The sequence below is a fragment of the Schistocerca gregaria genome, chromosome 3 (assembly GCF_023897955.1).
Source record: "Schistocerca gregaria isolate iqSchGreg1 chromosome 3, iqSchGreg1.2, whole genome shotgun sequence".
Taxonomy (NCBI): domain Eukaryota; kingdom Metazoa; phylum Arthropoda; class Insecta; order Orthoptera; family Acrididae; genus Schistocerca; species Schistocerca gregaria.
Window position 1 is genome coordinate 340487341 of NC_064922.1, and position 15843 is coordinate 340503183.

A 15843-nucleotide genomic window follows, 5' to 3' on the forward strand; every position below is an offset into this window, starting at 1 on the left:
CGTTTGTAATCGTCTGTACTGGTCTGCTCCACTACCCATGCCAGCCCACCTGCCTCCACTGCACGTCCGCTGGTGGCAATACTGACGTGCCAATTCTACAATATCTTCCAGAGGTCTCCATGAAAAGCCTTGGTACTTTGACAAATGTTTCACGATACACACTCAATCTTCTTTGTCAATACAAATATTTCTCTTCTCTCAAACAAATATTGCAAAAATACACCTATACAAAAACAACTTCTACAAACACTTCAGAAGTTGACTATTAGTGCAAAAAGGAGTTAGATATATGGCTGTATGTGCCTTCAACAATATACCAGAACATATTAAATGTCTTGTTGGTAATGTGGGATTTAAGACTGAGAAAAAATTTCCTGTTTGGCAACTCCTACTTCACTGAAGAGCATTTTTACAGGAACTCCAGCTAACTGCTTTGTCATTACATTGTTTTGCAATTTAATAAAATATACATTTTTTATGATTTTCCATATCCCTCAGATTCATCCCTATGAGACCCATGGACCATGACATGACAAACTCAATGTTATTGAAACATAGGGGCATTTAATACTTTTGGTTACTATATCTTCCAGTTTAAAAGCAAACCAGTGCCAATTTACAAATTTCTTTTAGTGGGCAACGAGCGACAAAATTATAGACACTGTTTAAACACACTGCCCTGATCTATTTCTGCATGCTGCATGGAAAACGGAATGTATATACAGACATGAGAGTGAATCCTATAATATACTAATGCTGCTGATAGTAACTGAAGCCTGCACTCACATATGCACTTCCAGGTAGACATGAGGAAAAAAGACAGTTTGCACCTGTGCACTTCTCAACTTCCACACAGGACCAACCACGTAATTTTGAGGAACTCAAGGGTAGAATACAGCAACTTGGCACAAAGATAATGTGAGTATTTTAAGCAAGTTGAGTCAACAGCAGCCTTTTTTTTTCAGCTGAATTAAATTTAAAAATTTTCCTTAAGTATAAGAGGTGCTAAAATTTATTGTACACTCCTCATCTACAAATGAGCAAGCATGTGTAAATTTTTTGTAGCTTTGCTATCTACAAACGAACACTTATAAATGTAGAATTCACTTTCTTGCAATTGTAATAAGTGTGTGGAACAAAAATTTTTATTTATATGTAGATGATATTCAGCGTATGTAGAGGTATTTGTTTCATTTCTTATTTGTAGCAAATAATGAAAGTAGATTATTAATTCATTACAATTGAAGCAGTGTTTTGTTCCTATTTAGAAATGTTGAGAAGCGACACTGCAGTAATCAAGGAATGTAATAAAGAAAAGTGAATAAGTCTGACTTGGACAAATGTTATATGTTTTTTTTCTGAAAATTCAAAAAGAAGAGACTTACTGAAAAGCACATCCACATTATTTTAATTCTGACTCAACGATATCCAGAATTTACACCACTTTTACAGGATGGACATGCTGAAGTCTTGAATCTGCAAGAAGTTAGAAAATTCAGACTACACTGTCATGCATGGGAGCATTACAGTACAATGATTAAGGCTGAGAAACTGTACCACTTAAAAACAATTTTGCGATCATTTCAGGTTTTATAATAAAACTGAAGACTGTTTTCAAAATCATCTTTCTACCGTGAATTGACAGAATATTTAAAAGTGGTACAGAAGCACTGTGATTCAGTGGTGCACGAGTTTCATGTACTTGACAGTGATGAAACATCAACAATCAGTAGAAGTCTGATTAATGCATCCAGGTTGTCAAATGCTTCACTGTTTGAACATTAAACAATTTTAAAATCAATGATATTGCATTTGTGAAGTACTACAGCGCGAGTTTTCATTGCAACAGAAATAAACAATGCATCTCCCAGACATTCAATAGCGAGAACAAAAAGTAAGAACCATTGTTCCGCAATATTTACCAATAACTGGTAAATAAGAAGATGACTTTCTGGAAATTTAATTTAATTTTGAATAGTATTCTCAGCAATGAAGAATAAAAAGTTGAAAGTCGATAATACATACACTACAGAAGTGACAGGTGTGCAGCTTGTTTTCCAGGGAGAGCCCAGACAGCGCAGTGGGTGTGCTCAAGCTGCCTAGCAGTGATTCGCACTCAGTAATTGCAGACGGCAGTTCCACACATTTGGGGAATTTGGCATAATGGGCCTTCGGTGACGATCAAGCACACAGTCTTACTAGACAGGCAGCAGATCCGCCCTTTATGAACTCTAATTGGTATTCAATTTATCAAAACCCAATGTGTTCTGCTCAAATAAGGTAATATTCATCATACAGTGGATTTTCAATTCCAATTTATATAGTGATCTTCATTGGTTTTTGAATGATTATGATAAAAAATATTTACTATTACAAGGTGTACAACTTTGCTTTTGCCGTTTTTTTTCCTCATCATTTGAGGCTTTAATGAAACAAATTGGTTATACATGTCTCATTCAAAGCATTTTCCATCGCTGGCCACTACTTTTTCCTATCTTCCAGGCAGGGTACAAATCCTACGTCAAAAAAATTGTTCATCTTTCGAAACGATCCACAAATCGATCCAATTTGTGACTTCTCCACGAGATCGGAAGTGCTGGTCAGCCAGGCCATGCACCTTGATCTAAACAGGTGATAGTCAGAGGGAGCAATGTATGGAAAACAGAATGGGAATATTTCACCTTTCCACAATTACATAATACACGCATGTTCAGCAAAATATGCATCCCAGAGAGACTGATGATGTCGTTTCTTAGTTGAACTCCTCACGAAAACACTAAATCGCACACAAATTCGTCACATAGTTACATGAATACCAGAACCACAACAAACACTGCATAAACAAATCTTTCCTGCTAACATGCAGTTGAAGCACGACACATAAACACCAAATCGGACACCAATTCGTCACACAATTGCATGAGTACCAGAACATACAGCTTACATCACATAAAAGCAAGCATAAACAAAGCTTTCCCACTAACATGCAGTCGAAGGACGAAGAGTATGCAGCAATAATCTGTGAGATGTGATTATCGATAGAACATTTGATCAACTTTCGCCAGCGGTGTTTCACATAAAAGCAAGCATAAACAAAGCTTTCCCACTAACATGCAGTCGAAGGACGAAGAGTATGCAGCAATAATCTGTGAGATGTGATTATCGATAGAACATTTGATCAACTTTCGCCAGCGGTGTTTCAAACACACAGAATTAATGACAAAAGCACAGTGATATTCTGCAAGAAGGGATTATCGATAATATTATCGGTCAACTTTCAGTCGAATTTCAAATACTCGCATCTCAGAATAGCAGCTATAATTGGAAGTCAAAACTGAAGTGCAATATGAAAGTACAGGGCGGAAACAAGCCCAGGAGTTGAAAAACCAGAACTGGAAGGGAAGAAGACACAAGAAAAGTGGAAACGAAACATTGCAACCGGCCAGACAAAATGTAGGGTAAAGGCAGGGAGAATCTGGCCAATGTGGAGGCAAGGTCAAGACCTCCATAACCAACACCTATGCAAACTGAGACACTCAAATTCCAAATGAAAAATCAAGGATTTATACCAGAGATGACAAACCACTTTTGCAAAGAAAACCAAGGACAAGCGTAACCATGCGAGGGCCGTCTGCTAACACTCGAGACAAGGAAGCTGGAAGTGGGAAGGGCCAAAAGGCAGGGGGAGATCAGCAAAAATATGGATCACCATGAGGAGAACCCTGCAACTACAAGGGGCTAGCAGCTCATTGCACAGTAAAAACCCATAGGTCAACTTAATATGGCCAATACAATGACGGCAGAGGGTAGTAGATTCCTGCCGAGAAAGGCAGAAGGAAAAACACCACATGGTTGGAGTCTCCTTGATGGTGCAAAGTTTATTACAAAGAGGGGTAGCCTCCCAAGAACTGGCCCACGATTGAGCAAAAAGGGATTTGATGTAAAGCCACAAATCCATTCTGAGAGGTTTCGCATAGAATAGTCAGCAACTTCATTACCCAGGACACCAACATGGCCAGGAACCCAAAGGAAATCAACCAAACAAGCAGCATCACCAAGATCAGCAAGAAGGTCAGGGTTGGCAGAGACTGAGGAGTGGCGGGAGAAACAACGAGTGATAGCCTGAAAGCCGCTCATTGAGTCTGTACATAACAAAACTTGGGTGAGTGAAGACCATTTAAAGGAGCAGAGGGCCTCATAAATTGCCATCAATTCTGCAGTAAACACGCCATACATGGTGCACAAGGGATGGTACCCCATACCAACAGAAGACTTGAAGGCACATCCCACATGATTGGCAGATGTAGAGCCATTGGCGTAAAAAACAAGGGCATCCTGAAACTGCCTTATTCTTAACTTCCTATCTGTTTCACTTCACTTCATGGATATATCAGGAGAAAATTTATTTGAGGAAACTAATAAATTATGAGACAGAACTATTCGTCAGTACTTACCTATGATAAATATGTATTAATACCAAAAGACACATATAAAATTAAAAGTGACATCACTATCCTAGCTTTCGGAACTTAATTCCTTGCCTGGTGGATGGACAGGTTGGATGACTGAAAAGGACAGGTGGGTCACTTAGACCCCGGGATGAGAGGGACTCACTTGTGAAGAGGATGTAAGTAGGCATGGCATGGCATTACACCGCAACACACACACACACACACACACACACACACACACACACACACACACACACACACACACACACACACCACGGCTTAGAAGCAGGTTTTTTTCCAGTAACAAAGTCTCTAGAAATAGGATTACTTTTTGACTTTAACTTACTTCATTTTTGTGCTTTTCTTCACACTTTTCGGCTTTTTTTCTGTGATCTGCTTCAGTTCACCAGATTCTGCATTTTTGTCATCAGCTGAAGATTCTTCAGATCTGTCATTCACTGGGAAGTTTTTCACTGAATCCGGAACTGTACTGAGACTACTATTTGTGTCAGATGTATCATCAGATGTACTGTCCGGTGTTTTTTCTAGTTTTATCTGTTGAATATAGAAAGCAGTTTTAAATCATCATACATGTTTTAAAAAAACAAACTGAGTATGAAAACTCTCAAAGGAATAAATATTAAACTGCTGCAGTGCATGTAAAAGAAATTATGACAGGGAGTCATTTGTAGCTGCAATTGCAATGGGTTAAAAAACTAGTTTCCTACTAAACTAGCTCAAACTCATAAAATGGACAGTTAAATATTCATTACTGTAGGAACTTTTATATTGTACATCATACCAGAAAACAAAGTAGTATTGACACATACACTACTCTTACACTGCCAAACATAGACTGGAAATGCTATGACCAGGAAATTACAATAACATAAAAACAGTAACATTAGATGTCTTGTATGGTTGAGATGGACATAAGCGCAAAGAGAGGGTGAGCGGGTGGGTGTGGGCGTGAGGGAGAAAGGTACTTTAGGATGTAAGATGAGAGGCATGGAGGACTCCAAGATACATTGAACATAGCATGTTTCCCATCATCTATCTTGAACAACGTCATTAACAGCTTTCTAACTTAACATCTAAATAATCTCTCTTCCTATACATTGCCAAAACAAATCACTCAAAAGGTAAGAATGATTTCACCTATGCCCTGGCCATTAAAACTGCAACACCAAGAAAGTGACATGCAGAACACACAAAATTGGCATGAAAATAGCTTGTGGTAGCTTTCCCACTTCCCGCGCATGGGGTCCCGGGTTCGATTCGCAGCGGGGTCAGGGATTTTCCCTGCCTCCAGATAACTGGGTGGTGTTGTGTTGTCTTCATCATCATCATCATCATCATCATAAAACATGTAAAATATGTACAAGAGCCATGAGGGAATAATAAGAGTGGGCGACCAAGAACAAAGTGCTTGGATAAAAAAGAACGTAAAGGATGTAGTCATTCAACACTACTGTCCAATTTGCACATCAAAGAAGCAATGACGGAAATAAAAGATAGGTTCAGCAGAGGAATTAAAATTCAAGGTGAAAGAATATCAATGATGCAATTTGCTGATGGCATTGCTATTGTTAGTGAAAGGTAAGTGACGAAGAATTACACGATCTGCTGAATGGAATGAACAGTCTCATAAGTACAGAATATGGAGAGAGAGTAAATTGAAGAAAGATGAAAGTAATGAGGAGCAGCAGAAATGAGAGCAGCGAGAAACTTATCAGAATTGATGATCACGAAATAGATGAAGTTAAGGAATTCTACTAAGTAGATAGCAAAATAACCAGTGATGAACGGAGCAAGAACATCAAAAGCAGACTAGAACTGGCAAAAAGGCATTCCTGACAACAAGAAGTCTATTGGTATCAAACACAGGCCTTAATTTGAGGAAGAAATTTCTGAGAATGTACGTCTGGAGCACAGCATTGTATGGTAGTGATACAGAGACAATGCGAAAACTGGAACAGAAGAGAATCAAAGCATTTGAGATGTGGTGCTACACACAAATGTTGAAAATTAAGTGGACTGATAAGCTAAGGATGAGGAAAAACAAAAACAGTAGAGAAAGCCAGAGACTGGAATACATTCCGCAAACAACTGAGGTCATAGGTTGCAAGTGCTACTCTGAGATGAAGAGATTGGGACAGGACTGGAATTCGTGGCAGGCCACATCAAACCAATCAAATAATAATAATAATAATAATAATAATAATAATAATAATAATAATAATAATAATAAATAAATAAATAAAACACACTTGTGATATGCAAGTGATTACGTTTGCTGTATAACCATGCAAAAATAGATAGGGGTAACACCACCCACATTGTATAAGTAAAGCTTATGCAGTGGGTTGCTAACTCAGAAATCAAATTTCAATTATGGTTGCTTGTAAGAAGATTGTGCTATGCCTCACGTAACAAAGATACCTTTACCATTAAGTGTCAGAGTTTGATAGCAGCAGCACCATAGCCTACCAAGACTGTGGTTTATTGATCTATGATATGGCTTAACATGTTGGTTGGGATGCCACAATTCATGGAATTAATGGGTTCAGGAAGGACGAACTCAACACCATGCAGGGTCTCAAATGGCCCCAAATAACTACCGCCAGAGAGGACATGCAGAATTTACAACCACATAACATATTTCAATACATGAAATAGGATTGTTCACAGTTAAGCCGGGATCCAAACATACAGTGCAATACTGTCTGGAACAGCATGAACAATCAACACTGCAACCATTTTTATGGCTTCCCTTGATGTGACCACAGACAGAGGTGCTTTAACAGTGGTGGTCTACAAGACAACACTGTGCACACGTGCACGTGCACGCACGCACGCACACAAAGTAGCACCACATCGACTTCTTGGAAATGTCACTGTTCTGCGTCTAGTATCACAATGGACATACCTGCATTTATGGCAGTGGGAGATCAGCAAAATATGGATTACCATGAGGAGAACCCTGCAACTACAAGGGGCAAGCAGGTCATTGCAGAGTAAAAAACCGAAGGTCGTATGGGGTCAGCACCTGAAGTGGTAGGACAAGGGAGCCGTAGGATACACAATTCATTCACCCCTGGTATGTATAGCTGTAAATCTGGACAGCAACTGTTACATTTCTGATGTGTCAAGGTTAGTAGATGTGCCCTATATCTAACTTCTCTTCCAACAAGATAACACAAAATCATGTGTTGCCCACATCGAGCTGACCCAAATCAATACAAAAGTGTTAGGCTCTTGTCTTGGCAAGCACATAGACTGTTGTCTAGGTCAGTACATTTCTTAGTCATGTCACACCCATTGAAAACGTTTGGTCATCACTTGCCAAGAGATGGGCACACCTCTACTTGGCAGTTATACACAGATGAACCATCACAGTATGGAATGACTTACCTGTATCTGTCATCCAAGATCACTTCAACTATGCCCAGTTGGGTTACAGCCAATGCTGCCAGAGGTCAAGTTCTGTGTACTAAATATCACACCTTTTATGAACACAAATCATCTACAAAATTTATAATGTATTCTTCCAGCTATACAGCATACATACAGTAAGTAAAATTTTGTTATTCTCTATTCTGCCTAATGTTTCAGTTGTAATGGTCACCACTGTATTTCCACTGGTGTGTAAATTCCATTTGGTCTACATTTGTAAGTAGTTTTAGATTGTCCCAATATTTCTTTCTATTACTTTAACTGTAGCTCATAATGGAAATGAGGCAGTATGAATGACAGACTTAAATGTCACTTCTACATCTACACTCATGCTCATAAATTAAGGATAATGCTGATACATGGTGAAACAACGCTCTGGTGGGCGGTTTGCAGATATAATCACCTCGGGGTATGACCATGCGGTGCATTTGACCTGAGGTCGTTGCACAGTGGCACTGGCAGCAGTCCACATACACAGAGGTATGTTGGTGCATGTCAGAGCACAGTGCAGCGAGTAAGTGTGTAGACATTTGCAGACGTGCTAATGGTGATTGTGTGTAGAAAATGGCTCAAAGAACATATATTGATGACGTTATGAGGGGTAGAATACTAGGGCGACTGGAGGCTGGTCAAACACAGCAGGTCGTAGCACGGGCCCTCCGTGTGCCACAAAGTGTGATCTCAAGATTATGGCAACGATTTCAGCAGACAGAAAACGTGTCCAGGCACTACAGTGTGGGATGTCCACAGTGTACAACACAACAAGAAGACCGATATCTCACAATCTGTGAGCGCAAATGGCCCGGAGTACTGCAGGCAGCCTTGCTCGGGACCTTACCGCATCCACTGGAACAGTTGTCTCCAGACATACAGACTGCAGGCGACTGAACAGACATGTCTTATTTGCCTCGAGACCGGCAAGGTGCATTCCACTGACCCCTGGTCACAAGAGAGCCCATAAAGCCTGGTGTCAAGAACACAGTATGTAGTCATTGGAGCAATGGTCCCTGGTTATGTTCACGGATGAGTCCAGATGTAATCTAAACAGTGATTCTAGCTGGGTTTTCATCTGGCGTGAACCAGGAACTGGATACCAACCCCTTAACGTCCTTGAAAGGAACCTGTATGGAGGTCGTGGTTTGAAGGTGTGGGGTGGGATTATGATTGTTGCATGTACACACCTGCACGTCTTTGACAGGGGAACTGTAACAAGTCAGGTGTATCAGGACGTTATTTTGCACCAGTATGTCCGCCCTTTCAGGGGTGCAGTGGGTCCCACCTTCCTCTTGATGGATGATAACGCATGGCCCCATTCACCCTGGCATCATGGAGGAGTACCTTGAAACAGAAGATATCAGGCAAATGGAGCGGCCTGCCTGTTCTCCAGACCTAAACCCCATCATGCACGTTTGGGATGCTCTCGATCGACGTATCGCTGCACGTCTTCAAACCCCTAGGACACTTCAGGAGCTCCGACAGGCATTGGTGCAAGAATGGGAGGCTATACCCCAGCAGCTGCTAGATAACCTGATCCAGAGTATGCCAACCCACTGTGTGGCCTGTGTATATGTGCATGGTGATAATATCCCATATTGATGTCGTGGTACATGCACAGGGAACAGTCGCATTTTGTAGCACATGTATTTTGGGACAGTTTTCTCAACTTATCACCAATACCGTGTTCCCTATGTGCTTATGCTATTAGTGCCGGTTTTGTGTAGTGTACGTTGTGTGGCACCACATTCTGCAATTATCCTTAATTTATGAGCATGAATGTATACCTACATGTATACTCCTCAAATCCCTGTGAGGTGCATGGTAGAGGGTACGCCCCACTGTACCCGTTATTCAGATTTCTTCCTGTTCGATTCACAGATGGAGCATGTGAAGAATGACAGAAAGCCTCTACAGCTGCAGTTATTATTGTAATCTTATCTTCATGACCCCTTTGTGAGCGATGCATAGGGGGTTGTAGTATATTCTTAGGGTAACCATTTACAGCCAGTTCTTGAAACTCTGACAACAGATTTTTTTGGGATGGTTTACGCCCATCTTCAAGAGTATTCCAGTTCAGTTTCTTCAGTATCTTTGTGAGACTTTCGCATGGATTAAACAAACCTCTTGACTATTTGTGCTGCCCTCCTCTGTGTACATTCAATATCCTGTTAGCCCTGTCTCATACAGTCCCACACACTTGGCCAATATTTGAGAATTGGTTGCTCTAATGATTTGTAAGCAATCTCCTTTGTAGACTGATTGCACTTCCCCAATATTCTACCAATAAACCGAAGTCTACCACCAACTTTATCCACATTAACCTATGTCATAATTCCATTTCTTATCCCTACGAAGTGTTACACCCGGATATTTGTATGAGTTGACCAATTCCAACAGTGTCTCATTATTATAGTCATCGGATACTATGTTTTTTCATTTTGTGTAGTGCAGAATTTTACATTTCTGAACATGTAGAGCAAGTTGCCAATGGTTGCACCACATTGAAGTCTAATCAAGATCTGATTACATACTTATGCAGCTTCTTTCAGATAGTACTTCATTATAGGTAACTGCATCATTGGCCAAAAGCCCAATTTTACTACTAATATTGTTGACAAGGTCATTAATACACAACATGAACAGCAAGGGTCCTAACACACTTCCCTGGGTTTACACCTGAAGTTACGTCTACATCTGACAATGACTATCCACCCAAAATAACATGCTGTGTCCTCTGCACCAAAAATTCCTTGATCCAGTCACAAATTTCACTTGATATCCCATATGATCGTACATTTGACGAAAAATGTAGGAGTGATAACAGTCATCTACTTCCCCCATTTCCTATACTGACTGTTTAAATAAATCCAACGAATGTCAACATTACAAGCTCACGTGCTCAACATTAGGGGGAAGGGGGGGGGGGGGGGAGGGGGAGATCGCTGTAACAATACTGACTCTGAGATAAACCCATCCCATCACACCACATTTACCCCTTCCTTTTGCATTTTTACACGTTCCAAACAATTTATTCTTTTCTAACTGTTAAATGCTCTCTCAATAGTGTTTCATTACTTCTACTTACTACACTGAAGAGCCAAAGACACTGGAACACCTGCCTAATATTGCATAGGGCACCTGCGAGCATGCAGAAATGCTGCAACATGACACAGGACGGACTAGACTAATGTCTGAAGTAGATATGGTGGGAATTTAACAATAAATCCTGCAGGGTCATCCATGAATCTTTAAGAGTACATGGGGGTGGAGATCTCTTCTGAAATGCATGTTGCAAGGCATCCCAGATATGCTCAATAATGTTCATGTCTGGAGAGTTTGATGGCCAGCAGAAGTGTTTAAACTCAGAAGACTGTTGAAACTTCCTGGCAGATTAAAACTGTGTGCCCGACCGAGACTCGAACTCAGCTCAGATGGTAGAACACTTGCCCGCGAAAAGCAAAGGTCCTGAGTTCGAGTCTCGGTCGGGCACACAGTTTTAATCTGCCAGGAAGTTTCATATCAGCGCACACTCCGCTGCAGAGTGAAAATCTCATTCTGGAAACACCCCCCAGGCTGTGGCTAAGCCATGTCTCTGCTATATCCTTTCTTTCAGGAGTGTTAGTCCGCAAGGTTCGCAGGAGAGCTTCTGTAAAGTTTGGAAGGCAGGAGACGAGATACTGACAGGAGTAAAGCTGTGAGGACCGGGCGTGAGTCGTGCTTCGGTAGCTCAGATGGTAGTGCACTTGCCCGCGAAAGGCAAAGGTCCCGAGTTCGAGTCTCGGTTGGGCACACAGTTTTAATCTGCGAGGAAGTTTCATATCAGCGCACACTCCACTGCAGAGTGAAAATCTCATTCTCAGAAGACTTACTGGAACCACTCTGTAGCAAGCCTGGGTGTGTGGACTGTCACATTGTCCCGCTGGAATTGCCCAAGTCTGTCGGAATGCACAATGGACACTAATGGATGCAGGTGATCGGACAGGATGCTTACGTACGTGTCACATATAAGAGTCGTATCTAGACATATCAGGTATCCCATATCACTTCAACTGCATTCACCCCACACCATTACAGAGCCTCCACCAGCTTGAACAGTCCCCTTCTGATGTGCAGGGTCCATGGATTCATGAGGTTGTCTCCATATCCGGACACATCCATCATGTTTCCAGTCAACAGCAGCCCAATGTCGGAGTTAACAGGCCCAGGCGAGAAATAAAGCCTGTGTCATGCAGTCATCAAGGGTACATGAGTGGGCCTTCGACTCCGAAAGCCTGTATCTATGTTGTTTCATTGAATAGTTCATATGCTGATACCTGTTGATGGCCCAGCACTGAAATCTGTAGCAATTTGTGGACAGGTTGTACTTCTGTCACACTGAACGATTCTTTCATCGGTGCCATTCTTGCAAGATCTTTTTCTGACCACTGCAATGTTGAACATTTGATGTCTGACTGGATTCTTGATATTCACGGCATACTCTTGAAATAGTCATATGGGAAAATCCCCACTTCATCGCTACCTCGGAGATGCTGTGTCCAATCGCTCGTGCGCCGACCATTTTCAAACTCACTTAAATCTTGATAACTTGCCATTGTAGCAGCACTAACTGATCTAACAACTGCACCAGACACTTGCTGACTCATATAGACATTGCTGACCACAGTGCCGTATCCTGCCTGTTTACATATATCTGTATTTGAATACACATGCCCATACCAGTTTCTTTGGCACTTCAGTGTAAATGGTGAAACATTTTTAGCCCTCAGCCTTGTTGATCAATAGTGAAATGGCAATTAAAGATCCAATAATGATAATAATAATAATAATAATTTTGTGTGGTTCAATGATGTGGTGCAAGCCTTTCAATTGGATGCCACTTCAGCAACTTGCCTGTCCCCCTATCCTACCTTAGTTATCCAACTGGGTTATGAGGACCTACACTTTGACACGAAATATGAACCATATACTGTCGCTAGAGAATCTTCACATTACTGAGAGATGGGTGTTATGTTAAAAGCAGACTGAAAGAACCCATGGTCTGACAGAGATGCAATCCCGTGACCTTCCAGTTTCCAGGCACTCACTTTAATTCGGGTCTGGTGGTCTAGCACTAATCAATGGCTTTGACATATTAATTATATGAAATATGTCCAGACAATAAGAGCTTAATGAACGAGATTTTGTTTGTTTTAAGGCATTTAACACATTCCCCAAGTGCATGTGACCTTCACAATTGACTTGTCCCCTCCTGTCAACAAGAATCTACCCTTCTAATAGCAGCCATAGCTTGATGATCAGTTATATGAAAAAAATGATGTCTTGTTAGAATGAAATGTATTGCCCAAAACACCAACCAGCTGTCAAATATTGTTTAGAGTTGTTTAAAAATATTGTGATACTTACAATTAGGTACTAAAAATGCAGCACTTAAATAGTCTCTATGGAAGATAGATTTATTCTGCATATTAAGTTAGATTACCATTACTCGAATCTAAGCCGCACTTTTTTCTGGTTTTTATAATCCAAAAAACCACCTGCGGCTTAGAATCGAGTGCAAAGTAAGCGGAAGTTCTGAAAAAATGTTGGTAGGTGCCGCCACAAGTAACTTTTGCCATTGAATATACGTAGTGCTATACAGGCATGCTTTGCAGGTACAAAGATAAATACTGGCGCCAAAACCTCTGAGCCAGTAAAAGAAAAGGGGGTGGAAGACAAGCTTTTTTTCTCCATCCTGAGTTTCGACCACTGCATTTTCATACATTATCCAATGATGGAAATACAAATTCCGTACTGTTCATCTTCAACTGTAGCAGCATTTCAATGTACTACGAAAATCCGACTGGCAAGACTGTTTGGATTGTTTGTCAATATGGGAAACTCCACGTTCTGAATTTTTTCCTACCTTTGAGAAGAGATGGTTGCTAATAGGAATTTTTATGAATTGTGAATCACATGCAGTATTCTCTTCACCATAAGAATAATACAAATATAAATATTTTGTCGTGTATTCTTTCATGTTTGCAGCTATCTCATTTAAATCCTGTCTGCCTAATAAACTACGAAACTAGAGTGAGACAACAGCAAACGTGGAAGAATACACATATCATGTCATGATTACATTCGTATTATTCTTATGCTTAATAATGAAACAGTCAGAAATGAAGCAAGGCAATTGACTAGATTTTTAAATCTAAGATGACTAATTTTGGTTCAGAATGTAATGTACTAAAAGAGGCTTCTGCAAAGATTTTCAAACTGTGAAAAATTTTCGCTAAACTCTCGTTCAGATCATCTCTCTCTCTCTCTCTCTCTCTCTCTCTCTCTCTCTCTCTCTCTCTCTCTCTCTCTCTCTCTCTCTCTCTAAAAAAAGGCAGCGATACTGTGCACAAAAGAGGAAATGTTAGCAACAACTCCGAAGATTTGCACAAGCCTTGCCCATTTTCCGCCCTCCACACCTACCTCCTGCCACACCAACCAAGAGCGCATCAATATGATCTTTGGTAGTCCTAATTAGGTGAACAAAAGCAAGCCATGTGGCGAGCGGCGACAGGCCGTAAACACACTTTATCAGAAAGTGACAAACAATGCATGGCACAATACAGTAATGCATTTTCAGCTTAGAGTGACGGAAACACCTATAACAAAGAGAACGGCACTTATCAGATCAAAGAAAAATAAGCAATCAATTCAAACCAGACGAAACACATGAAAAAAGGAAGGGTACCCGTATAAATACGGACGGAGCGCCTGACGCATAGCGATGGCTACCTGGTAAAGCTTAACTGCTAAATATACGACTCGAACCAAACTACTGTAGCTGTATCGTCATTCATTCGACCTAAATTATGTCTCACATTATAATGGAACTATTTTGTTTCGATTTGGAGGTGCGGCCTAAAACTTTTCTCTCACCTTGAATTTCGAGTCTCAAATTTCTGGAGTGGCTCAGATTCGGGAAAATTTTTTTTCCTTGATTTAGAGTCTAATTTTTCAGGTGTGGCTTAGATTCGAGGAAATACAGTAACAGAAATATTTCACTAGGCATCTGAACAAAAATACTCATTTTTGAAGTGTAGTACTTTAATTATCCATTCCTTTGTTGAATTTTGATGAATCCTGTAATAATGTACTATCAAATAACAATGTTAATCAAGCTAAATAATAATTAAAGATCATAATCTAAAATGAAAACAGAATTACAGTAATTAATGTCTGATGAAGAGTGAATTTTTGCAGCAAATATCACAAACAACAAATTAGTATCCAGTAGCAATGTTGTAAAGACTGAATTATTTATTACTAACGCAAGCTGAATTAGTCTAACATTATGCTGAGGCAATTCTACACTCTCTTTCACATTAACTCTGGCATTGGGTAATCTCCCACCTTAAATCATAATCGCTCTGACCACATGAGCAAAATTTTCATTTTGGAAGGAACCAATGAGTGACTCTGTATACAATGTTTAGCAGCTTGGCTCTGTAACATTACAGGACATATTGGGACATATTGAAGTATTCAATACTGTAGACTTTTAGGGGATGTCGATACAGATATGCATAATGTATAGGGAAACTTTGGTGATGTTTAAATATTGTACTGTGTCAATATTAGGACATTTTGCACAGAAAGAACAAAAATAGAATTAATGTAAATATATATTAGTGTTAGTAACCTATTTTCATTCAATTTTGTAATTATATTTCATTTTGTAAAAGAAAGACTCACTGTTTGCCGTAGCTCTGATTAATTGTATAAATTATCAGTTTTGAGCTAAATTATTTCGTATAATATGGACAAGATACTTTTAAAAACTCACCAGCTAAAGAGAAAGTCTGTAAATGAACGTTTAATACACACTTCTGGAACTTTCTATGGAGAAAATCTATATTATGATCGCAAAAATACGAAAACTTGTGAAAACTGTTTCATAACCTAA

The 15843-nt window shown here is 40.0% G+C and overlaps 1 protein-coding gene across 3 annotated transcripts in view; it reads right to left on the bottom strand.

The window, feature by feature from the left end:
- The window catches only part of LOC126356002 (histone-lysine N-methyltransferase NSD3), a 105236-nt gene that overhangs the window by 59951 nt on the left and 29442 nt on the right, over positions 1-15843 (bottom strand). For all 3 annotated transcript variants that reach the window (XM_050006645.1, XM_050006644.1, XM_050006643.1), the window contains one exon: positions 4798-5006. In XM_050006645.1, the coding sequence (XP_049862602.1) occupies positions 4798-5006 (209 nt within the window). The remainder of the gene's footprint in view (positions 1-4797; positions 5007-15843) is intronic.